This window comes from Ambystoma mexicanum, chromosome 8 (genome assembly GCF_040938575.1).
Source record: "Ambystoma mexicanum isolate Mex_15411 chromosome 8, UKY_AmexF1_1, whole genome shotgun sequence".
In the NCBI taxonomy this organism is placed as follows: domain Eukaryota; kingdom Metazoa; phylum Chordata; class Amphibia; order Caudata; family Ambystomatidae; genus Ambystoma; species Ambystoma mexicanum.
In genome coordinates, this window is record NC_090929.1 from 496,007,690 (window position 1) to 496,033,899 (window position 26,210).

A 26,210-nucleotide genomic window follows, 5' to 3' on the forward strand; every position below is an offset into this window, starting at 1 on the left:
CTATTTGATGCATCCTTTGGTGGTAGTATTTGTAACAGGCAGAATGGTTAGAGTCAAAAATCAAATAAGTGTTGCACATTCTTTGGCAGCAAAAGCATACCAATATCCCCACTCCAGCCTTGTGGGTGCTCAGAAAGCCTTTGCAGGCTGGAGTGGCGATATCCATTTCGAACGATAATTCGATTTGATTTGGGTAAAGCTTTTTGAATAAAGTTAAGATCTTATACACCAATCGTATTGCTAGAGTTGTTTGTAGCAGTCACATGTCAGAAGAATTCCTAATCGCAAGGGGCCCCAGACAAAATGCCCATTGTCTCCATTTTGATTTGTATATGTTTTAGAAACATTGTCAGTAGCAGATGTTACAAAATCATTGCTCTATGTGGATCATTTCCTTCTTGCTCTTACAGGTTCACTACATTTTTTTAAATTCTTGATGGAAATTGATACTTTTTCTCACTTATCTGGTTATGAAATAAACTGCCAATAGTGTGAAGCATAGCCCATTTCACAAATTACTAGAAAAAGCATACCCACATAATTTTCCCCATTCTATGGATACCCGGAGAGGTGAACTATTTAGGGAGAAGGTTGCATTCTGGGTATAGGAGTATCCCTTTGAGAAAAAGGGCAAGTAATTAAAAGTAAAATGACTGATGGCCCAAAGTCAAGAAACTAGCACAGAGAGAAATGTACTGGATCCACTTGTTGGATACTGTACACCCCAGAGGAATGAATGAAGAGTTCAACCTATACTGTTTACTATAAACATAGTTCACTCTATTCAAAGAATTTCTTTGACTCAGATCTGCATATTATGTAACTCATTTCTTAATTTAGATCATGAAATGGATTCTTTTGCTGTTTTAAGATGACACACTCGTTCAGATATGATTTTATGTACTGTAGTTTCAACTATGTACGCATGCCATGGCTTCCTCATGGAGCATGTATTTTAATTTTGTTTGTATCCACTGACAAATGATTTTGAATTATATATTTTGACCCTATACCATGATATTGTATACCACACATTGAGACTTTTGTTAATTGTTAATTCATATTATCTATGCTGTTTCAAGATTGATAGATTGCTAATTAGATGAATTAATGTAGTTATCAGTAAATAGCCATTTACAAATGCATTCCGACCCCAAGTTGCTACTTAAATTGTAAGGATATTGCTTTTGTCTTCCCCTTGGTAATCGCTTATTTAATTACAATCCAAGTACACATTATTCTTTTTCATTCTTTTTCATCATATTCATTTCTTTATACTCTTTGCCCTATTCTGCTCTATATTGATGTTCGCTTCCACTTTACATTTGTCAGTCTTTCCTCTATGTTATTTACCTTTCCTTAGCACTCCCTATGTCCTCTTTTTATGGAAATTGCGGGTAGCCATGATTCCCCATACTACTCTATGTAGTCCTTCTACTATGTTCAGCACGAGTCTACAGTTTACACAACTCTAATGCAATCTTTGTTACAGTGGTTTTCCCGCATTTCATTATTGGAATCATTCTGGAGGTAAGGACGTACCATTTGGAAGGTACTCTTATATCTTATATTAACATTTGGTCCTGTATATCTACAGGATCCTCTGGCAACGCAACTTACATTGTATCTATAAGTCCTACTCAGCTTTGACATTGAAATACTCGCCCGTACCATCGTACCTGTCTGAGCTACGTTCAGCAACACGGTGGTCCGCCCGCTTTATCCCTTTGGAACAAAAGCAGAGGTAAGAATGCTGCTTTTGTCATTTAGCCACTTGGAGGGCTTTTCTAACATTGTTACTTCATATTATTTACACATACGATCTACTAGTGGCACTTAGTTATATTGTACCCATAGATAACACTTTGCTTGGCTATTGAGATGTGAGAAGCACTCACATGAATCAGACTCCCTGCCCTCTCCTTGGAGTGCTAGTATTTATTTTCTTCGTAGTGGACATTTCTTTAATCTTAATGTTGCACTTACTCGCGCTTATAAGATAATTCATATGTGACTCTTTTCTTTGAGTGTTCTTATGCTGTTATAGCACTTTTCTGACTACATTATTCAGCACATTTGGAAAGACTCATCTCCTCTTCCTTTATTGCTTTCCCTTGATCCCCCAGTTCTGTTTCTGAATGAAACGCTAGTGATTTTTCTGATTTTGCCTGTGAATCTCCAGAACATATGACAAGTACTCTCTTCTTCTTTACATTTCTTTCGATTGATTTAGACACACACACATGGTGCATTTGGTCATTTCGATCTTTATTTTCTATATTCACAGCTGACATGTGCACTAACTTTCATTGACTGACTATGCACGAGGTTTGGAATCTTCTCTTTTTCTACTATTGTATTACATAAGCATTTGGGCCAAGAATGCGGTTGCAAATGGTTCCTTATGAGAATCTGTGGTAATTACTTTACAGATATTAACTCTTGATGTAAACTTGGCATTAACTTATAATTTGTATATATTTACATCTTGTTTTATGTATCTATTATATTGTAGACTTTTGGATGGATTGCACATGATGAAGGGAACTTGATTTCCCAAAACGCATTGTGCTGTTTGTTTACGTACATAAAAGAAGACTGTGGACTAAGAATATATTGTTGACGAGTGCCATTTCTAAACCCTACACAAGGAATTGTCTTTTAGTACATATGCGAATGTGACAATAAATAATATGTTGTACTAATGATTGACTAACACTTGATAATAACATCGGCTGAACTTCAGCAAAAAGGTGTGCAGGGGATAGGAGAGGAGTGTCTGATACACTTCAGACACCATCTTCTCTTTTATTACTTTTCCAACTTCGTGCCAGGATTGTGTTACCTCCCCTGCACCCACGTCTTGTGTAAATTCGTATACATACCTTTAATGTGAATACCAAGGTGGGCAACTATCCAATTTAGATACTTGATGGCCCTAAACTGTACCATGGCTTAAATATGCCCCGCTTATAACAGATAATAAATTGTTAGTAGACGTACAAAAACAAATTGAAGCTTCTCTATGGGTTGACAATACTCCAAGAATATATGTTAACAAGCTGTATGGAGTCGCCAATTCAGGTGGCTTAGCATTACCAAATATAGAATTGTACAGCCTTGCCTTTCATGTTTAACATTTAGTACATATTCATACTGAAATGCAATCAGATTCTACTTTGCTACCTACGAAAACACTGACACATTGTATTATAAAATGTACTATATATAGTTTATCAAAAAACGAATTGCTACATAACTACCTTTTCTACATTTAGAAACCCCTTTTGGGTACAAAAAGGTAAATGGCATTTTTTTGGGCTAAATTGAATACATTAGGAATACAAAACATACAGGATGTATAGGATTCTAATACGAAAGCAATATTATTTCAAATTGTTATCATCTTAAACTTAGCAAATGGCAATATTTAACAGCTGGCTAGAGAAAGCTGTGACAAAATCTAAGAGCAACGGTCAGCTTCCCATTCATAGCAACGTTCTCAGATTTGGGGTCTAGGAATGGCTTGCTGCAGCTCGATACAGAACTCGCCTACTCCTCAAATATTACATAGTCACATCAAAGGTCTCCAATTAGCTAGACAAAAATTAATGCAAATAAAGATACCTCATTGGCATTGGACACCCTATAGATTATATAAGGCAGAAAAACCTGAGAAAAATAAATGTTGGAGCTGTTGAGGAAACAATGCCAATATTATACGTAGAGGTCAGCATTTTTGTTCATAATAAACAGCTATTGTTGAAAACAGCAAGGAGACACCTGGTAAAACACTTCCTGAAACACTGCAAGCAATTCTTGTACATGATCAGAAATGGAAGGAATGACTAATAATTATATAGAATAAATGGCTATTCACGTCCCTAATTGTAGCCATATGAGGAGAATTTTCAGCCCTTAAGAGATCGGGCGACTTTCTAGCATTTATGCCACCTCCTACAGTGAATATTCAGGAGTGAATTATGTTTTCACGATTATAACAGAATTATCCAGGACATATTAGGAGGAATGGTGCCCCCTCCAGGGAAAACGAAGGAATGATTGGAGTTCCTTTGGCAGTGATGACATCCTCTGAGGGCACCTCCTCACCCTTCTGAAACTCCTCATCCAACTACTCATTTTAGTATTGAGACGTCTGTGCCTGAGGCATGACCTTCTGAGCTGGGAAAACTTGACAAGCATAAAACTACTCTACCACCTGGAAAATTCTGTCAAAGGTGGTGGGAATCTTCCTAGCCACAACACTAGTCTTCCCTGCTTCCTCTGCCAGCAACTGTGGCAGTGATGACAGTCGATTTCTTACCAATATCATCACCCGCCCCCCCCCCCCCCGCCTTCCCCAACACTTCGACCACAGAGGGTTCACAGTTTTCTTTCAACCTGCCAACACCTCTGGAACTGGTTTGGGGGCACTGGAACTGGTTTGGGGCACTGGACCCCTCCCCAGCTAAGGTGGCTTTGTACTTCCCACCCTGGTGCTTCCTTCCCCCTTCCTTCCCCCTTCAGCACCACAGTGCTTTTTAAGTCTCTTCCACTGCCTCATTTTCATTATCACGCGTGGGCCTGTGCAGCCAGACATAGAGCCTGCTCCTCCCTGTCATTCCTGGTCCTTGAATTCAAGCCACAATAGCTTGCAGGGTTCTTCATGGCAGTGAAGGCAGTACATCCAGTGCTAATGAAGGTCCTCCTTGTGAATATTCTTCCTCAAATAATTGGGACAGAGCCTGAATAAAAACCTCCTTCTGGGTAACAAGAAAGATCTACAGCTACAGTAGCGCAACACAGAGCCCTTGCACAGACTAAGCCAGAAACTCAATTTTCTTCTTTTTTCTTAACACCTCACACACCTCTCTTCCACACAGCAAAGATGGACAGAAGCTCTTTCCAAGGGTTACTTCACCAATGGACATAAAAAGAATCTGAAAGAGAAATTGTTGGCTTTGCAATGTGAGCAGCCAGCATTGGATAAGTCATAATAAAATGGCTCTGCCTGTGCTCTTGAAGGAATGGAGACTAGACATAGTGATGCGTTAGTCCAACGGGGGAATAAAGGAGGATACATTTTTCTTGAAGTTAGTAAAACAAAACAAAATAAATAAACAATAAAATTGTATCTGGGGCTCCCACCTTAAGAGGTAGACATGTTCTAAACCATTAACCTATAAAAGACCCAATGCTGGAGATCTTTGTAAATTAAAAAAAGAACTAATCTAAAACCTTTAACAAGATTTTTCTTTTGAGGTAATGCCCATTGCATCAGTCTTTGTCTGGTGCCTTAAGACACCAAAACAAGCACGCAAACACAAATTACACAGCAGCACCATCGGTTCCATCAGAACTCTTCTGGGAGATGTAAACTCAGCGTGTATTATTAAACGTGTTAATTCAGTTACATTGTAAATGTGTGCGCTAGACTCTGAGAAAATGTTCAGTACTCAAAAAAGTTGAACACATATATACCATACCTGAATGTTACTGGCGAAATCTTTCCCATGAGCGCATATGCTGTCACACTTTGAAGATGAAACAAAATGCCATCTACGATGAGTAGCACCACAATATCCTGCCTGTAGCTGAAACTCGTCACACTCACTGGCATGTCCTGCATCATAATTTAAAGAAATCAGAATCCGGATTTTGAAGATTAGCTACAAATCCCACACCATTTGTTGCAAAGAAACATAGATCAAAAAACATTCATGAAATGGTATACATAGCTAGATACCTATCTAGCACTCTTGCCCACATTTGTAGCAAATGCAGTAAATGGTTTTACTATTACTCAATTCACTGGTGCCAGAAAGAGGATGCGAGGCCAAGTGGAGGAATCTATATTCCAATCTGAATTTAAGGTTACTAAAACCTCTAAATGAGTCCACTGCACCATCCTACCAGCTGCTCATGTGAACATACAGTATCCAAGACATATGTGCACATCAAACTACTTTTCCTGCATGCAAAAATGCCCAAGATACACAGTAGTTATAAACAATGCATGAAGTATAGCACCACAGGATATAGCTAAAACAGACATGTTTCCTTAGGTCAAGTGACGTCCTGGAAAATATTTTCCCTTAAGGTCCAAGAGTTGGGTTTAATGTTACCACTTTGCTTTAGGATAGTGTTGTTTTCCTCCACCACACATGCACAAGCAATTGCACCACACGAGAGAGGTCCAAAAGGTAAAAAGGAGTAACAGTGGGTCGAGTGCTATTAAGAAAGATTTTTTTTCTCAGCTCCCCCTGTCCTGACTATTAAAGGTAAGTAAAGTTGTTTATGCTTTACTAGAGTTCTTTGATGTTTAAGTGTAGCACACATCACCTCACAGTGATATTCTGCCGGGATACTAGGTATCCCTTTTTTTTCTTTTGTAATACTTTTTGTTACATTATTTGATGTGTCCATGATGGGCTGGTGGCAGCGGATAATTTCTACCTTTGTTTCAGTTTACTTTCTTTCAGTGCACCTTTATGCTTTATCGTATCATGTAATTCTGAGTACCATATACTGAAAATGGCCATGCCACACGTTTATTAACCTAATTTTGGCCTTCTTTCTGCCTTCTACGGTCAGGAAATACCATATATGTTAAGTCCTGTCCAGGTAAAAGAGTTGACCCAATCCACATTCCAGCCAGGCGATGGTTGCTGCTGAGCAGATGCGGGGCAAGAGGCTGTCCAGTTTGAATGGTGCAGATCCTTTCCACTGGTGGGCTGGGGGAATTCAGCCCCCAGCGTGAATTTGGGATAGAAGGAGTCCTGCAGCCATTTCTCAGATCTTCAACTGGAGCCAATCCCCCAAAGAAGAGGTACAACATGCTAAAGACCCAAAGACTGCTGGTGAGGATGGACCACATTGCCTCTAGCAAGGTCCGGCAAGTTTCGGCAAAAAGCCCTGCCTCTCTGCAACGATTCACAGAAGACCCTTATTGGTGCTTCGATCCTTGCGCTGGTGTGGCCAACCAGTCCCCACCTCTGCACAAGAAGCCTGCTGCCGGAAGGTTTTGGAAGTGTGGCGGTTCCATCCTGTGGACAGACCAGCTTCACACTGGGCATCTCCTATGCATCTGTCGCCATCCTGAATTGCAAAGTGAGACTCTTCAGGCCATCAACCTGTGACCTAAAACCATTACCCTTGCAGCGTCTTCTCTCCTGCATGAAGAGGGGTGTTCCTAAGGCTGTGTCGTCGTCTCCACTGTGTTACCTGCTACTCCCTGATCGGGATGATCTTCACTGCTGCCTGTCTGTCATGCCTTGGCCACTGCTTGCTCTGACCCCTTTTCTTTTTCTTTTGTAAGACTTTCAACTCCCCACAGAAGTACTTACCTGGGAAAACTGACTTTCAGAAGCACTAGGACTACTTAAGTTATAGCTGCTTTAACATTATAAAGCAGGGTAAATGTTTTTATTGCATTTGCAATGCGTTTCTTCACTTTACTGCTTACAGTTTTACTTGTTTCAATTACCTTGAACGTTTTCTACTGTTTTAAGTGTAAAGTGTAGACGATCTCAATTTGAATGGTAATAGGGTGATGTAGGGATATATACTTAACTATTACTTGATATGCTTAGGGATTTAAATACCTATTTATGTACTTGTGTTGATTGAGTTGAATGCTTTTTGTTGGGTTAACTGTACTACTACACCACTCCTATAGCTCTTGAAGTCTGTCTTACTGCTCAATCTACACTACCTTGATAGGGTTTGGCTAGCCTTAAGAGTCAATTGCCCTGCTAATGAACCATATGGACATACACCTGCAGGTCACAGGTTGAAAATCCAGCAGGCACAACACAGTGTTTAATTCTTCCAATTGTGATTATGTATGTACTTTTGGTTGTTTAAAATGACTGATTGTGTTGGAACAATAACACCTATTATTAAGGGGTCAAGAGATAATGTAGTTTGCGATAAAAGTCATATAAATGGACAATAACAGAACAATGCACCATTCACAGCTAAGCAGCAAAGCAAACTCCAATTTGTTTAAAGCTAGTAGGCAAGTATTCCTCCACCTCCCCCCACCCCCGACCCCACTCTCTCCCAACTCTGCCCTACTGCTCACAGTGCATTATCTATTATGCAATTTACTTTTGTTGCAATCAATGTATGTATTTGCCATAAGAATGATGCAAAGTAAAAATCTCACTGAAAATCAAACAAATTAAAATTCTAAATATTTACTTACTTGTAAATCTAGTTCTTCATTCCTAGGTATCTTCATCGAATACATAAACGCTGAATATCTCAGCTCAGGTGCGGAATTCCATAAAACTTAACAGTGGAGAGAAGACTCTCCTTATAATTTCAAGTAAAATACTTTAGCATGTATGTGTCCAGATAGGTAATTCGTGCCTATTTGGCCTAAAAGCCTTTGGTTCTGCCAATTTACACGTCAGAAAATGAAATGCAGTGCTTTTAAAACTGCCTTTCCACAAAGAAACAAAAAGGACACAAAGGACAGGTAGGCAGCCTTTGTTAGACATGCAAAAAGAACAATGCCACTTCAAAGATCAGATTGGGCAGGCTCCCATTGTGCACACTAGTCGAAGTTGAAGCCAGTTCTTTTTTGATATAATGTGAGCTAAACAATGCTTTAGGGATTGTTTTCTTCATTCACTCAGCCCTGCGCAATTTATAATTCGAGAGGAGGAGGAGGAGGGTGGGTTGTTCACAAATTCAATAGAGATACAGTAGTAAGTAGGACATAGGAGAAATCCAAGAAAACATTTTGATTCTGGTGGCTTCAATTAAAGAATGTAAAAGCCTATCCTGGCCCTACTTCTACTGATGGTGGTTCCCTGTGCTAAAAACAAAAATAACAAAGGCAGCTCTAGTCAGGATGTCTTAAATAAATAGCTGTCCTCTGTCCTTAACCTAATCTTATCCCACTGACTGCCCTACCACCAATGATAACAACAAACAAATCAGCCCAGGGAAGTTTTCTGCTCCGCTTTTGTTTGGGATGGCCTGGCTGGCACTTGAACACTACCCCTTCTGTACTTCCAGGTCTGCCCCCACCTTTTTTGGGGGAACCTCAGTCTTTGCATATAGTCTTAAAAGATAAAAGTCTTTGGTTCCTATGATTTGGAGAGGACGACTCCGGTCGCCTCAGTAACTTTGGTCTAAGTAAAAAAAAGTCTGTATTGTTTTGGTACTCCGTTTAGAAGGCACCTCTGGAGCCATTCAACAGGAGTCTTGTGATATTACAAAGTTCTTCCTCTGGCTGAAGAAGCTGTCTCTGCAGCGGCTCAAGATTCGTAATCTCTTCAAGGGTCTTGCTCTTCTCAGCTGCTCTTGGGTTGCTGGGCCTCATTGGCCACTTCATTCTTATACTGGTTTTACCCTGTCTGGGGTCCCTAGTTTCTTTTTTAGCGATTTGGCATCAGTGGCCATACGCGAGTGGTAGTGTCTCTAATCCCTTTAGGGGTTTCACTTCCCTCAGCCTCTCTTGGGCTTTTTGGCTGCACTGGTGGTAAGTATGTCGCAGTGTCTCCAACCCCTTCAGGGCTCCGTTTCCCCAGCTTCTTGTGGGCTGTTTGTCCTCTTCGGCTGTATGCCAGGGGCAGTATCTAACTCCTTCAGGGTCTCTGGTTGGCCCAGCCGTATGTGAATTGCAGTGTATCAAACACCTTCAGGGTTTCTGAGTTGCTCAGCCTCTCGTGGGCATCTAGGCCCCTCTGGCCATATGTGAGTTGCAGAGTCTATAACTACTTCAGGATCTCTCTGGAATCCAACCACCCACCTGCCTTTCCTGTGTGCTGTCTGCATCCTTCGGGATCGGCAGCGGTGAACCGCTTGACTGTGGAGCTGCACCCTCGCAATCGTCGCCTCTCCTACATCAGTCCATTGCTTCTGCTTCTTCACTCAGCAGCGCAGGTGTGTCTGCTTTAGTTGTCTGGTTTGGCCTCCACTTGGGGATTGGGGATTGTTGGTCCTCCTGCCTGCCTATGCTAGGAAGCATTCCGCCTGCTCTGGGATTCCTCCATCCACCATGTATTGAACGTAGTCCGGCCTCCAGGTATGATCCGCCCACATCAGAAACTCAGCTTTACTCCTCCTCTCCAGGTATGAGCCTGCTTCTTTTTCTGTTCCCCTGTGTAGCAATAGAGAAAACAGGATTGGTTCCTCATTTCTTGCACTGAGCCCAATGATTAAAGGGCTTTTGTCTCAACATGTTAAAACTCTCATATAACCCATAAACCCTGGGGATTCACGCTTAAAGGGAGGTGCAACCATGTCCACGTTTAGGACTACATCATCCTATAAAGAGGGGTGGGGGGGTGAAATCCTGTATGCCCTGTCCCCTAGGGTGTGTCTTGCGTAGCAGGCTCACCTCCCTAGTCCAAAAGGAGGGTGGCCCTGGACTTGAGAAGGCCCTGGATTTGTCACAAACCCCAGGATGAATAAATGGATTTAACAATTAACTACTCCTTTGTCCTGGGATATTAATTTGATTCTCATAATGGTGAATGGAATACCAAGCGCCTCAAAATCCCAGAGGGCAATCAAAGTTGTTGCCAGTGAAGGATATTAGGCTGTATTGCGAAATCTAGATGCATGCCCTGAATCCAAATACAACAATTTCCCGGGTCTCTAGAATAGAGGGTCAGGATCCCTAGCCAAACAAATCTTGCAAGGAAACTCGCACTCCATGGGCATCTGCGTTACCGTCAGATACTAGGCAAGAAAGATTTTCAGAGGTATGGGCTGGCTTCCCAGTCACTGCCATGCACATTTCTGTAAAACGAACGTGCCTCTTAATGTTGAATGTGCTCTAGGTCTTCTCAGAACAGGCTTGTTTTCTGTTAACTCAGCTGAATGAAGGAAACTATCCAAGTGGACATGGAGTGCTTGAATGATGGGAGGCTTTGGTTTGCTACCGATCACATGACTAACAATTGTTCCTAATGTTCTGTTCAGGTAATACCTAACAGACCGTTTACTAACCAAAGTATGGGAGTACTTCTCTTCTGGGCAAAGGGGTTTGGAGAAAAGCATTGACAATAAAGATTGATTCACATGAAACTCTGATCGGCAGCGGTGTACCGCTTGACTGTGGAGCTGCTCCCTCGCAATCGTCGCCTCTCCTGAAATCACTCTGGGAATGAATGCCAGATGCATTCTCAGCATCACCTTGTCTCTAGAAATTCAGTGGTGGGCTTTTGAGTGCACAGTTCATGTATTTAGCTGACTAGACGAGCAAACATTCTAGCAAAGAACAAGCTACTTTACAAGAAAGATGCTGCAAGTCACATTAAACTAACACACTCACTGGACCCCTCGGAACAAACATTCTGGCAGTATCAAACACCAAGCAGATATTCTGTTTGTTTCACAAATGCTCATCCCTCTGAGCATCTCGCGTTTTAGCTGTAACAAATAAAATGTATCAACCCAAGCGAATACCATGATATCTCATTACAAGTGACATACATTACTCACCCTAATCGTATTTTTTTATTTTTTTTATTTGTAATTTACAGTTTTTTTGCAAACTTTTATTACAAAATCCTTGGAAAATCACATCTCCTTATTCAGATCATCCTTGTCATCAACAGTCCAACAACACCCAAGTAAACAACAAAGGAATTACATGATTAAGCAAACAAAGCAAAACAAAACATAGCAGAGCAGCCTCCACTCTATTCACTAATCGTCTTCTCTGATGTAGATATAACACTGTCCAACAAGTTTATAGCTGCACAAATTAAATGGACTGAGTTCCCACTTAGGATTTGCATCCATAAATCTTCTGGGTTTCCAGTTCTAGGTGCAAACTGGCCCATGAGTAAGGATCTAGCTTCCTTTAGTGATTGACATTCCGTTAATAAGTGCTTTACAGTTTTGGTATAAAGCCCACAGAGCCTACATGAGTCGTCTGTAATATTTTCCATGTGTCTCACAAACAGCATGTTCCGCGACTTATAGATGTTAGTTCGTAGGCAGAAAAAACGATCTCTATGGAGTCGAGATGGAAATTGACAGAGATATTTTGGTGGATTGTCCAATTTGTTCAATGTCGGCCCCAAGTCCATTGCAGCTGCCAACTCGTAATATTTGTCTAGGTTTTGTATCCATAGCCACTGCCTCAGTTTTTTCCTTGCAATTTGAGGCCAATTCAGTAGCATCTCCATTGTAATGTTTGCAGACCGCATATAGACTTTTATTCTTTGAGACCATTCTTTCAATAGGTTGTCTTGATTTGTTTTTCCATGAGGAACAAAGATTTTGTAAGCAGGTTCCACATTGTTGAGCTCCATCTTTCTTAACAAAGCCATGGATTTCCAAATAACTATGCCGTACAGAGGCTCCACTGCTAGTTCATGACGAATTATTGTCATTGATAGGTATTTTGGCAGTTGTAACACACGTCGCCAAGAAATTCCTTCAAGTTTTGTCCAGATTTTTAAATCAATGTTCCAGCCTGCCTCTGCACCGAATGTGATTGCTGGGATAACTTTTTGGAGGTGGAATGAGCGGACTGGAACAAGCGTGAATTTCCCATATAGCATGTGGATTCTTGCTCCTTGTAATGCAAGGGTTCGTGTTCGCTTGTCAAGCTCGTTAACCCAGCTTTGTTCTCTGATTGAAGTGTTTATTGAAATTCATAGATAACGGATCACATTGACTTCGTCAATTGGAACCTTATTGATGTACCACTTGAAGTTCTTATTTCTTGCTCCCTCTATATGACCAAACTTCATGATCTTCGTCTTTTTCACATTGATCCTAAGGTCATTTGCTTCCATGTACCCTTCCAAGGCACTTAGGAGATGCTGTAGGCCGATTGGTGTTCTGTCGGCTAGCACCAGGTCATCGGCGTAAATCAAGCAACGTATTTGATGCCCATTTATTTTTGGGGCAAATGAATGTGTACTAGCTAAGGCTTCCGAGACATCAGCAATGTACAGTTTGAATAGGACCGCAGCCAAGGGGCAGCCTTGCTTCACTCCTTTATTTGTTGTGATCGATTCTGAAAGATCACCATTTTCATTAAGCCTTATTCTTATTGTGGTGGATTCATGTAAAGCTTGTATTGGATTTAGCAGAGAGAGCGGGCATTATCATTTCTTTAATTTTGCCCAAAGCATCTCTCGGTTTATGGTGTCGAACGCTTGTTGCATATCAATAAAAGCGAAGTACAGGTTTTCCCTCTTCCGAATGGCTTCAAACTTCAAGATGTTTACTTTAGCAAGGTTGTTTTCCGTGCCCACTCCTTTCGTGAAGCCGGTTTGTCTGTCGTCATCGATTTTGGATCTCTGAGCCCATGCTGTTATTTTTTGTTGTAAGAACATTGCAAATACCTTCCCAATAGTGTCCAATAAAGCAATTGGGCGATAATTGACAGGATCTTCTCTGTCGCCCTTCTTGTGTATTGGTACAATAATTGCTTCGGACCAGGATGCTGGAATTTTCCTGGTTTTGGCAATCAAACGGTTAGCATTCGAGTGTCTGTCAGCCATTTTTGTAGCTGCTGCCTGTGGCAGTAACTTTTTCTTATTTCCCATTTGTTTTGTGACATCCCTCGAGTACTTCATACTGCCTTTCTGCCTGTCCTGATGTTTTTGGGAAGAAGCTTCCAACATGTTCAAACTCTCAGATGAAGAGATGTAGGTTTCATCTTGAGTTTCATCCTCTCCAGAAACATTGGAATATGTGGAGAGGTTGCACAATTCCTGAATGTCATCGGATAGTGAATCACTGCTTGTGTCTGAGTCGATTCTTATCCGTTTTTTTGGGTTTGTTTTAACAATTTTTCGTAACCTTCGGACAGGATGATCTTTGGGACCTGTCTTTTTCCTTTTCCTTTTCCAATGTATCCACATTTACTTCTTCAGAGCCATTTATCATCAGAGGTTTGTTGGTCATTTTTCCCACTGCGTTTTCTTGAACAAATAGCTTTGATTTCGGGGGTGTTGTTAGGTTTCTGTTAAATTTCCTTGAGTTTGATGTTTGGTTGTTGACTGTCACATGTTTTTTCTTTTCTTTTCGTATTTTTGGAATGACTGATGCAGAAGTACCAGGAACCACAGGCTGTTTGGGATCAGGGGTTTTTCCTGATTGGATGTTTTTGCTAGTCCATGGAAGATCCCAAACGAGGCCTTGGCGGTTGAACAGCTCGGCACACCTGGCGGAGGCTCCGAAACTTGCATCTTCAAAGTCTCTTTATTTTTCTCTTGGGCGTCGGTAGGACGCTTTTCCATTGCCATTGCAGAAGGGGCTGTGACACTTTACTCCCGGCAGCTGGATACAATTTGAATACTTAGATTTGCGTCTACCGGATGGAGAATTAAGGCTTTAGAAGCTTTTTGTGACAGTGTTTCCTCTCCTTTTGGCTCTGAGCCAATAGGAATGACAGTAGTATTTGGTCCATCGTCCATTTTAACTAAACTTGAGTTTGCCAAATTTAGGTCCGAAAAAGACTTTTTCATAAAGTCTAACAGATCGTCCATTTGCTTTCTTCCTTCATTTGTCTGTTTTTCAATTAACTCATAAATCTTTCTAAGGCCATCGTCTATCTCCGTGTATTGGTTATCTTTTTGTTGTTGTTGTATTTGTACTAGAGTTTACATTTTTGAAACGTTTTCCACCAAATTGCCCAAGCAAGCTACATTGTTTTGTGTGGCTTCATTCAAGTTGTCGTATAATTTTATGAAAGGAATTAGTGCCAAGGAGGTTGCAGCTAGTACATTGTTGTGAATCTGGATTGCTGCTGCTACAGATAGATTTGATTTTGTTTCATTTTCCTTATCAGAAGCACTTGATGATTTTTCCCTGTCTGGTATTTTTGAATCCATGCAGTCGCAGACCAGATGTGAGTGTTGAAGCTTTTGCAAAGGCTCTGCGGTTACACTTACGCCATGGTTAGTTGGGTTAGAGCAGTTTGGTGCGTTTTTGTCCCTTTTATTCTGCATTTTTTTCCCATGGCCGAATGATTCACTAAGGGAGCTCGCAGGTTTATCACCAAGTTCAAGTATCTGGGGGTGACAATATACCGGCCTCTCGCCACTCAGCCCAGAATCCACTGTGTATTCTTTGCTCAACTGACAATGTACTTTACCTTGTAAGTTTGCAAGACTTGAGTCTGTGTCAGTTACTGACTCTGCAGGTACCGGATTTCGACAGCCAATTTTATTGTCCTTCTTTTTACTCGCGTAGCTGTCTGATAGTTTTGCTTTAATATTCTCAAAATCGGCTTGTAGTCTCCGGGTAAGTCTTGCCTCTCGACCTGCTAAGTCGATGCCACTATAATTCAGACTCTCCATTGCACTTAGTTGTGGTACGACTTTTCTCTCACCTTCCATTTTTTTTTTTCTTTCAGGCTCGCTTGCTGTTTCAGTGTCATATTTGAATGGCAACTGTATTCAATAGGCAGCGTGAGTCGCAGCGGTTGTATTGAGCTAGTTAGACGTGCGATATCTTCTCGATTGCTACAGCATGGTTCATGTTGGTGAGTGTCGAGATTAAGGGCCTCATTACGACCCTGGCGCTAAGTGAAAAACGATGGCGGTAAATGGTTACCGCCATCGTTTTCCGCTAGGTCCGATCATGACCCGTGACCGTTAACTACGGTGCCATTAGCGGCATCGTAGTTAACGCTGCCGCTAACTGCGCCAAGGGCACGCGCACGCGACCTCCCACACCGTACTTAGCGCCATGGCGGAAACGTACGCGAATGCCGACCCAAGCAGACATGCACCTAATGCCATCACCCAGCCCGTTAAGTACCTTACCGCCATGGTGCTAATTACGCCATCGCGAACCAACCGTAAATGGCCATGTAAAGTGAATGCAGCTGCCACAGGTGCACAGAAACAGCACAGGTGAAGGCAATACAGACTCAGGAAGTACAAAAAGAGCACACCCCACCCCTTCCCACACCCAGTCACACTCCACAATGATACCAATACGACTAGCAATGTTGGGGCTGGAGGACCTGATAACAATGCAAGTGCTACAACAGCAACAACAACAACAGGCAGCACAGAGGAGACGCAGGAGGAGAAGGAGGGCAAGGCAGGCCCAGCAAGCCCCACCAGCACAGCCAGTGCCACCACGCAGACAGCCCCCAATCCCACGCATCAGAGCCAATCCATTCAACCTCACTGCTGAGCAGATCCACACCATGTACCGTTTGGACCGGGACACCATCACCGCCATCGTAGACATGACACACAACGACATCGTCAGCATGATAGAAACTCCAACCGCCATCCCACCCCTACTGAAGGTAGTGTCTGTACTCCACTTCCTGGCCACAGGCACCTACCAGCACACAGTGGGGCACTTGCATGGCATTTCACAACCATTATTCTCACGAACACTCATCCAAGTGCTCGATGCCCTCCTCAAGCACACAGACGACCACATCTCATTACCACGGACTGCCCAGGAGATTGCAAACACCAAAGTGGGTTTCCATGCACTAGCCGGCATACCTGGTTGCATTGGTGCCATCGACTGCACCCATGTGGAATTGGTGGTTCCACGTGCCATGGAGGTACCGTACCGCAACCGGAAACAGTTCCACTCAATCAACGTGCAAATGGTCTGTGACTCCAACAAGATCATCACACATTGTTCTGCCCGATTCCCCGGATCAACCCATGATTCAATGGTCCTGAGGAACTCCACAATACCACGCTACATGGAGCGACATGCAGGCCCAAGATCCTGGCTACTTGGTGAGTCCAATGTCATGACCATGGAAATGTGAAGTGGGTAGGTGAATGACGTACCAATGCATACCTCACCTGGCTGAAAGGGGGGGGGGGAATGATGCATACTCCACCTGGCTGAAAGGGTGGGGAATGATGCATACTCCACCTGGCTGAAAGGGGGGGGGGGTGATGCATACTCCACCTGGCTGAAAGGGGGGGGGGATGATGCATACTCCACCTGGCTGAAAGGGGGGGGCGAATGATGCATACTCCATCTGGCTGAAAGGGGGGGGAATGATGTATACTCCACCTGGCTGAAAGGGGGGGGAATGATGCATACTCCACCTGGCTGAAAGGGGGGGGGAATGATGCATACTCCAATTGGCTGTGAGTAGAGAACGGAGACAGATGATACCCTAAAGCAACCCAAACTCCACCCAACACCAGTAAAGCCAATACCCAATGTATGCAGCCCTACCATGTGAATGAGGTTGTGTCCCAACCATGACACAACCATCTGCAAGTGCATTCTACCAATTCAGACCACATTGTGAACAATGAAATGCACCTACATGCACGTCACCAAACACCATCAACCGATAGGCCTGTCCCCCATAACTGCCCACGAAGGAGGCACATGACGGACAGAAACATCAACACACCATTACACAGACAGCAGGGCCCCCAAAATGTCCCTATCTACATCAGCATTGCTCACTGGGGTCATGATGAGACCCACAGCAATGTTGCAATGATGTGCGCATTGGCATCACAGGACATGTGCCAGGCCAACTAACCAAACGGCATGAACGGACACAGTGGATGGGCACTCACAATGCACTCCACCCCTCTGCATACATTGGGTGATGGCATGCAAAACAGGCCATGAGAGCCATGAGCATATACTGGTTGCATTGTGTGAATCAATTAGTGCATGTAGAAGTGAGCCAAAGTAACAGTTGGATGCAAGCCATGGTGGCACATCATGTTCTTGATCAGACGTAATGACTGACACATACATTCTCGCCTACATACAGGTGATGCAGGCTATCCCCTGAAGAGGTGGCTCCTTACACCAGTCCGGAACCCGCAGAACCAGCACGAGGAGGACTTCAACCGTGCACATACACGTACCCGTGTGGTCATAGAGCAGACATTCGGCTTATTGAAGGCACGGTTCCGATGCCTCAGCAGGTCTGGTGGGGCACTCCTGTACCGCCATGAGAAGGTGGCAAAGATCGTCATGGCAGGTGTCATGCTACACAATATGTGCGTCAGACGGAATGTGCCCCTGCCTCCTTACGCAGAACTGCAACCACCTGACGATGAGGATGAGGAGGGTGCAGATGGGGCGGCACCTCATGGAGGAGGCGATGCACAGGAATGGCGTGAAATGCGTCAAAATATCATCGACCACTGCTTCTAGCACACACGGCTGGTGTGTATCACATGGAGACTGCACTTGGGGCACTGTGTGTCTCTGGGACATGCACACTGTGGACTGTACACCAATAAAGCACACATATGCAATGAAAATGTCCACACATTTCATTTCGGAAAAGGAAAAAGTGTATTTCAATCATAAATTGTCGTGACACACCCTCTCCCACCTCCCCCCTCTCCCCTGCACACCCCAACACACCCCCTCCCACCTCCCCCCTCCCCCTTCCCCCTGCACACCCCAACACACCCCCTCCCACCTCCCCCCTCCCCCCTGCACACCCCAACACACCCCCTTCCACCTCCCCCCTCCCCCCTGCACACCCCATGTAAGTGTCTACAGATGCCTGTGACAGTGGCCACAGGCTGTTACGAGCCCCCTTTCCCGGCCCCCGGGGCACCCCTGGCTGTGGAGCGCAGGTTCCGTCCGGAACGTCGGACGGGGCTGCTCTGTGCAGAACTGGCAGCGGAGGATGTCCCTGCCTGCTCCCGTGCATGCACGTCCTGTAGGGTGTGGGAGAGCTCAGTGAGCACACGACGCAACCCGGCAAGTTCGCCACAAATGTCCCTTGACATGGCCTGCATAGCATCCCTCAGGGTGGCAGTGCTCTGCGCAATTTCGGCCCTTAGGGTCTCTGTGGCCTGTTCAATGGTTGCCCTACCCCCCACACATTCCGCAGCATGCTCAGTCAGCAGCGTGGACAGATGTTGCTGCCGTTGTATGATGTCCTCGAGGGACAGCTGCCCCTGCTGGGCCATGCCCAGTGCTGGTGGTGTGATGGAGGGGTTGCTCCCCTCCTGTGGACTAAGAACTGGGCATGGGGTAGAAGGCCACTCCTCTTCCTCTGTGTGCCCCTGTGTGTGATCCTCATGGGGGCTGGCATTTGACAAACAGGGGGAATGTAGAAGGTCAGTGGGGCTTCTGACATCGTGCTCCTCAATGTCAGAGTCTGAACATGCAGCAATTGCAGCTGTTTCACCAATTTTGCTGCTGGTCTCAGACCCAGTGCCTTCGGTGGCAGGCAATGTTGGTACAGGTGGTGCTGCTGCTGCTGGCCTGCTGCCTACTGGGGTGCTTGCCGGTGGGTCGTCCGGTTTGCTTGCAGTGGATTCTGCTTGTTATGGGGTCTGCCTCACTGCAGCTGAGGTTGAGGGTGCGGGGATGGTATTCTTGGCCTTCTTGGCTCTTTTCGTCACAGGGGTGTCCTGGTCCTTGGGGTGTGATTCTGTGCCTGTGGTGGAGCAAAGGAGTGAGGGCGTTATTGTTGGGTCTGCAGACTTTGGAATGACAATGATTGACATGATTCTGGTCAGTAGAGGAGGCAGATTTCAGGCAGGGCCATGCAGGTTGTCTCCTTTTTGTGTGGAATGTGGATGGAGGTATGTGGGTGCCAGCAGTGTATACAGGGTGGAGCTCGCATGTGGCTGTGGGCAGTGTCCAGCTAATGTGTTGCATTTACACTCTAGGGCAACATTGTGCTACACATGAATGGACTGCAGTGACTATGGCATGTCTTGTTTGAGGCACCTACCTTCATCGCCTGATGTCGGAACTCCCCTTTCCATCCCTCCGACGCCTTCAATGCCTTGCATGCCAATCGTGGTTGCACATATTTCCTCCCACGGTTGGAGTTTCAGTGGGGATTCCAAACCTCCACCGGTACCCAGGGCAAGGTTGCGGTTCGCAGAGATGACGGCTCTGACCCGTATGCGAAGGTCATCCCAACGCTTCCTGCACTGCTGTGGGGTGCGGGGTACGGTCCCCACCGCGCTGATGCGCTCGGCCACCAGGGCCCATATGGCCTTCTTTTTTGCTATCGCCGGCCTGGTCATTTCCGGCGAGAAAACGACAGCTGCATTGTCTTGCAGGGTCTCCGCAAGCATGCAGAGTTCCTCCCGGGTAAATCTTTCCTGGCGCTGGCGGTCACATGCCTTCTTAACAACTTTAGGCATTTTTGGGTGGTTGAATGGGTGGGTGATGGGTTGGGACAGGTGTCAGGGTTTGATCTGGTGTTGTTCGGAAGGATGGCAATGGATTGTGTTTTTAAAGATGGCCGACTTGCTGTTTCCGGTTCCGCCGCGATGACGCTATTTCTGGTTCTGCTTTGTACGGTGACCGCTAATTGCGGCCACCGCTAATTACGGTGGCCGCTACTTACGGTGGCGAAAGTGCACCTTGCTCGCCCTACGATGCCGGTAGGGGCCCTTTCCACCATGGCGTTATTTACATTACCGCCATGGCGTAATGCTCGTGCGCGATGGGTCGTAATGTGGCGCTCTTTACGCCATCGGCCCACGGCGTAAACGCTCATTACGCCATGGCGGTAATGTGGGCAGATTACCGCCTGGGTCGTAATGAGGCCCTAAATGTTTTGGAATTTGGTGCAGTTTGTGATGTTTCCACGTTTAGTAGTTCTGCATCCGTAACATCGAATGGGGAATAGAAGAGGTCTTCGCCTGCTTCAATTCTTCCATCTTCTGATTGTAATTGTAGCGCTGCTGGTGTTTTTGTGTTGCCAACTGTTACGCATGCCCAAGTTCATTTTTCTCATCCTGGTTCACTTGTGGTGCAGACAGCGCTATTGAGTTTGTTTTGCCAAAGAAGTCCATCTGACTGGACGAAACCAACGAACCCGGCACCCGTGCAAAACTTGTTTCGCTAACATTCTTTAAAGATTCAGTTCCTTCATTTTTGCTGAACTGGTTTTCTTTATTTTTCATTTCCTTCAGCATCTGATTAGATGTTACTATGGACTCTGTGCTGATGGCTACTATGGGCGCGGGGTTGGTTTCAATAACGGCCAACTGTAATACACTTGTCCAAGGACAAGGCCTTTCTTCCATTGACCTTTCTCCTGTTTGTATGACCAAAAGTTCAGGGAGACAACGGGCAGCCAAGTAAGAGAGTGCTGCAGGACCGTTAATACTTTCAAGGGACGTGTATGATTGGGGAGACATGTGGATGGTAGGGGAGGCGGATGGGACTGCTCAAGTGCACGCGCGCTGATAGTGTGAGCTGGGGGAACCACAGACTCACCGCGCGATCGCTCACTCCCCCTCCCCACCTCTCGCTCGCATGTTTTGTTTGCTAACAATGAAACGTCACATAAAGAACTTTCATGAGCTCCAATGACTTTCTGGCTTTTCATTTTAGCACTAATACTGCACACGGTTGAAGCCTGTTTTGCTTTTAGACGGGTTTGAGGACTCGTATCCATGAATTAATTGAGTTATGGAGTCTTACCTTCCTCCTGAAGTCCTGCCGCTGACTGCAGCAGACTGAAACTCTGCGCGTGCGCTCCGTGCTCGTTCAGAGTTTTTAAAGGAAGTTTGGGCTTGCTTTCCTTAAAGACACAGTTCCAGTTCCACAGAAAACAGGACAAAACAAGCAAAGCAGTGTGTAGCAGCAGCTCCTCTCTCCTCGAGCACTGCAGCAGACTGAAACTCTGCACGAAACTCTGTATTTCTGATGATTGTATCTGCTTAGGATCACATGCTGTGCATATAGTCCGACATCTAGTTGTAATCGCAGAGTATTGGATATTTCTCTAGAAGATCGAAAAGGGACGTCGAAATGGGCGTGACTAAACTTTCCCAAACGTGACGTGTTGTGTACCCAAAATCCTTCACGAGTCAAGGTCCCACCGGTTGTTTCTGTTCTGACATGCGGGAACCTTACAGAGTGCATGAGTACAGAAGATAAGAAGGTCTAAGATGTCTATGTTCCTTCTACTTCAAGAGGGTAGGAAGGGTGGGTGCATGTGAATCTAAGCAGATACAATTATCAGAAATACGATTACGCTGAGTAATGCATGTCTTCTGATGCTTGTGAATCTGCTTAGAATCACATGCTGTGCATAGATTAGCTAGCAGTACCAGGAGATGGTGGTGGGATGTGGGAAAGAACAATAGAAAAGAAATTTCTTAGCACCGCTTGTCCCACCTGAGAATCAGACTTAGAGTGTGTGTCTAAGCAGCAGTGTTGCGTGAAAGTATGAACAGAACTCCAGGTTGCTGCTTTGCACATTGAATCTAGAAGAACATTTACAAAGAATGATGTGGTAGCCCCTCTGCCCAGAGTAGAGTGAGCTATAGGCGTAAAAGGCAAGAGAATAACACAGTGTGGTGCATTTAACAAACCATTTGGAAATAGCGGATTTAGAGACATGGTCCCGTAATCTACCAGCTGCCACAGAGACAAAGAATTGCTTTGTCTTTCTCAGTGGCTTAGTCTCTTCAAGGTAGTATATCACTGCTCTCCTAACATCTAGTGTATGGACAATTCTTTCTGCTGAGTTAGTGGGGTTGTGAAAGAAAGTAGGAATATCGAATGACTGATTCACATGGAACTTCGAGATGAATTTAGGTGCAAAACATGGGTGAGTGCGCAATACCACCTTATCTTTGTGGATAGTCACAAATGGGTCTTGAATTGAGAGGGCCTGCAGTTCACTAACACTCCTTATCGAGGTAATGGCCACCAGAAAGGCAGTTTTATAGGTGAGGGCCTTAAGGCAAGCCTTGTGCATGGGTACGAAAGGAGGTCCCATTAATCTTGTGAGAACAACATTCAGGTCCCACTCGAAAGTTGGGTTGGAAATAGGAGTGTGAAGTCTCTTGTACCCTTCCATGAAGGCTTTAAACATAGGAACGTTCAACCATGAAACTTTGCTCTGAGATGTGGTGTACGCAGACAGAGCGACAAGGTGGACCTTTAGGGAACTGAAAACAAATCCTCAGTCTAAAAGGTGTGTTAGATAAAGGACTATATCTTTAGGAGAACAGTCAGTAGGATTGATGTTCTTAGTATTGCACTAGATGACTAAACGTTTCCACTTATTGGAGTAACAATGTCTGGTGATGGGTTTCCATGCCTCACTAAGTATGTCCATGCATCTTTGAGGGAGTTGGAGATGCCCAAACTCTGACTTCAGGAGCCAAGCTGCCAAGTTCAGTGTTAGGGGGCAGAGATGCAGTGTGTCCCCCTGGTCTTGCGACAGCATGATGTAAAGGGATGGCAGTTTCCTGGGAGGGGAGAGGGGACCGACATTCTCATGAGATGGGAGAACCATGGCTGCCAAGCACAAATTGGGGCCACCAGGATCATTGTGATTGGTTCCTGATGCATCTTGTTCACTATCCTGTTGAGGAGGGGAATCGGGGGGGGGGGGTGTAGGCAAATTACCTGGACCATGTTATCCATAGACTGTTCCCTTTGGACTGCCTTCTTCGAGTACTTGGTGGCGCAATCTAGGCATTGGGCGTTTGCCAAAGTTGCGAACAAGTCGATATCTGGAAAGCCCCATTCTACAAAGCCGTTGAGTAGAAGGTGCTCTTGCAAGCGCCACTCTCGCTCTACGGCAGTGGTCTTCAAATTTTTTTGGCCAGGGCCCCCCTGAGCAAAATTTGGGCAGGTCGGGACCCCCCAGAAATGCCAAATGGACAGTATGTATTGCCTGTCGTCACCTGCTCCCGTCACAGTCGCTGGGCTCCCTCATCCCACTCGTACCCAGTCCCTGGTCTCTCCCCACCCCATCACACACCCTGGGCTCTCCCCAATCTGCTCCCACCACTATTCCATGGTTCCCGCCCATTGTGCTCCCGCCATAGTCCCTGGGTTCCTCCCATCCCGTTCCCAACACAGTCTGAGGGCCAGTGGCGGCTGGTGATTTTTTTTTAAGTGGAGGGGCATAACTATTGCCCCCAAAAATGCCATAGCGACCGAGCATAGTGAGGGAGCCCAAACCAATAAAGAGGAGTTCGGGGGGGTTTCCCCCTGTGAATTTTTTTAAAATAATGGGTAAAAATGTTGCATTGTAGAGCATACTTTTAACGAAAAAATGGGTAAATAGCCAAACAGTTTGCAATTGGTGCTGGGGGGCCGGCATGACTTTTTTTACTGGACATCTATGATAAATGTCCAGTAAAAAGATACCATCCCTGTCCCCTGGGCCCCACTGGGCCTAGCACAATCAACATGATTGTGTGTGCATGCAAGGCGCTGCACATTCATACAGCAATCACTCTATCGTTCACACAAGCATCCATAACCATACACTCACTCATAACATAAGCATACACGCATCCATACACATGTTTAAATAAAAACAATGAACATAAACATACCTTCTGCATTGGCCTGCATGTGGGTGCTGAAACGCCCTGCTCCAGGCTGCTCTGTCCGTATGTGCGAGGAGGCGCAGGAGCTCCCTGTCAGACATACAGACATGCAGTGCCCCAGCCAGCATTTCCAATGAGCTTTGCAATGCTGGCGAAGCAAAACGCCCCAGCACTTGCATGGCTCAGTGAGCATGTGCGGCTGGGGAACTAAACTGAACTGTCAAAGGGAAACGGTGTTTCCCTTTGACAGTTCAGCCAGCCCAGGAGCACTCCATCAGCTGGAAAAAGCAGCTGAGGGAGTGCTCACTGTTTCACTGGGCTGGCTAATTAGCTCCTCCATAATGGGTGAGGGGCTACTAGGTGGGTGTCCCCTCGCCATTATGGATGAGCCGCCAGGCTCGGACTGGCCTGTAGGGCAATGCCTGTACCAAAAATGTAAAATGCTAGTGTGGGCCAGTCAAAATGGGCCACTATTTTGGCCAATGTGGACCTGTTTGATGAGTTACTTAACTATGCAGTTAGTAATTTTGACCATTGTTGCTGAATATATCACAATTTACTTACATTTGAACACAAAGCACCCCCTTGGGTACTATTGAAACAGTGGGCCTCATTACAACCCTGGCGGTAGCTGTGCCGGTAAAACTGTCATGGATGCCGCCGGAGTTGCATCCGGGTCCGGCACTCACGAATGGGCAATTACTGGGTAATGCTGAGTTAGGCGGACCTGATAATTGCCCTTTCACGGGTGCCGGTACTGGTAGATCCCCATTCCCATTGAGCCCAGTAGGGCTCAATGGGAATGGGGAGCTCGGATGCACCGGCACCGTTAATAACGGTGCCAGTGCGTCCGACGAGCTGTGCTCGCGGGTGCCGCACGGCCTGCCAGGTCAGACCTGGCAGGCTGTCAGCCACCTACGAGCACAACTCGTACTATGGCGGTACGGTAGCAACGGTGCCGGTAGCTTACCAGCACCGTTGTTACCGTGCCACCATAGTTGTAATGAGGCCCAGTCTGTGACCAAAGGAATGAATATCCATTTACAACTGTGGGCCCCTTTTTCATTGTTGCCTGAGAGTTTCATGCTTCAGCCCGACCATGTGAGCCACCCCTGCCCATTTCTTCCAATCTAAAAAAAAATAAAAATAAATGTTTTTATATTTCAGGATGAGCTCTCAGGGCCCCCCAGGGATGCACCCGCGGACCCCTGGGGGGTCGCGCCCCACAGTTTGAATACTGCTGCTCTACGGGTAGGTGCAAGTCTCTGCTGAGCACGTCTACCAGAGGATTGTGTTCCCCTGGAACATGCTGTGAGAGAAGGAACATGTCATGTTTGATGTTCCCACTTCCAGATGTTCTGGGACAGTTTGGATAGCCCTAGAGAGTGAGTGCCTCCCTGTTTGTTCAGGTAATACATAGCCGTTGTACTGTCTGTAAAGACCAGCATTGTCTTCCCCTGAAGATGTGCTTGGAAAGCTTTTAGTACTTTAAACACTGCAAGCAGTTCCAACAGATTGATATATTGGATGCTACTGATGGGGTCCACATGTCATGCGCTGTCAGTGGAAGGAGGTGAGCTTCCCACCCCGACAGATGCGTCTGTGGTGTGAGTGGCTTCTACTGAGTGGGTGGTAAAGGTTTTCCCCTGAAGAAGATTTTCCCGTGACCACCACTGCAGAGACTTAACGAGAGCTATCGAGACAACCACTAGATCGTCCCTCTGGCTGCTGGCATGACACCATTGACTCGAGAGCCACTGCTGCATGGGGCGCATGCACAGGCGAGCCTGTGGCACTAGGAAGACACAGGATGCCATTATCCCCAACAGCTCCATGGATTTGCGTACAGTTACCTGTTGACTGGCTACATAGTGAGGGATCTGGAACAGCATATTTTGAATCCTCTCGTTAGAGGGGTAAAACAAGCCAGTCTTCTGTCCGAATTAGGGCCCCCAGAAATTGTTT

At 45.3% G+C, this 26,210-nt stretch overlaps 1 protein-coding gene across 2 annotated transcripts in view; it reads right to left on the minus strand.

Moving 5' to 3' along the window:
* LOC138472141 (solute carrier family 35 member E2A-like) overlaps positions 1–26,210 on the minus strand; it is a 729,883-nt gene that overhangs the window by 208,952 nt on the left and 494,721 nt on the right. For both annotated transcript variants that reach the window (XM_069610153.1, XM_069610154.1), the window contains exon 8: positions 5,487–5,623. In XM_069610153.1, coding sequence (XP_069466254.1) covers positions 5,487–5,623 — 137 coding nt within the window. The remainder of the gene's footprint in view (positions 1–5,486; positions 5,624–26,210) is intronic.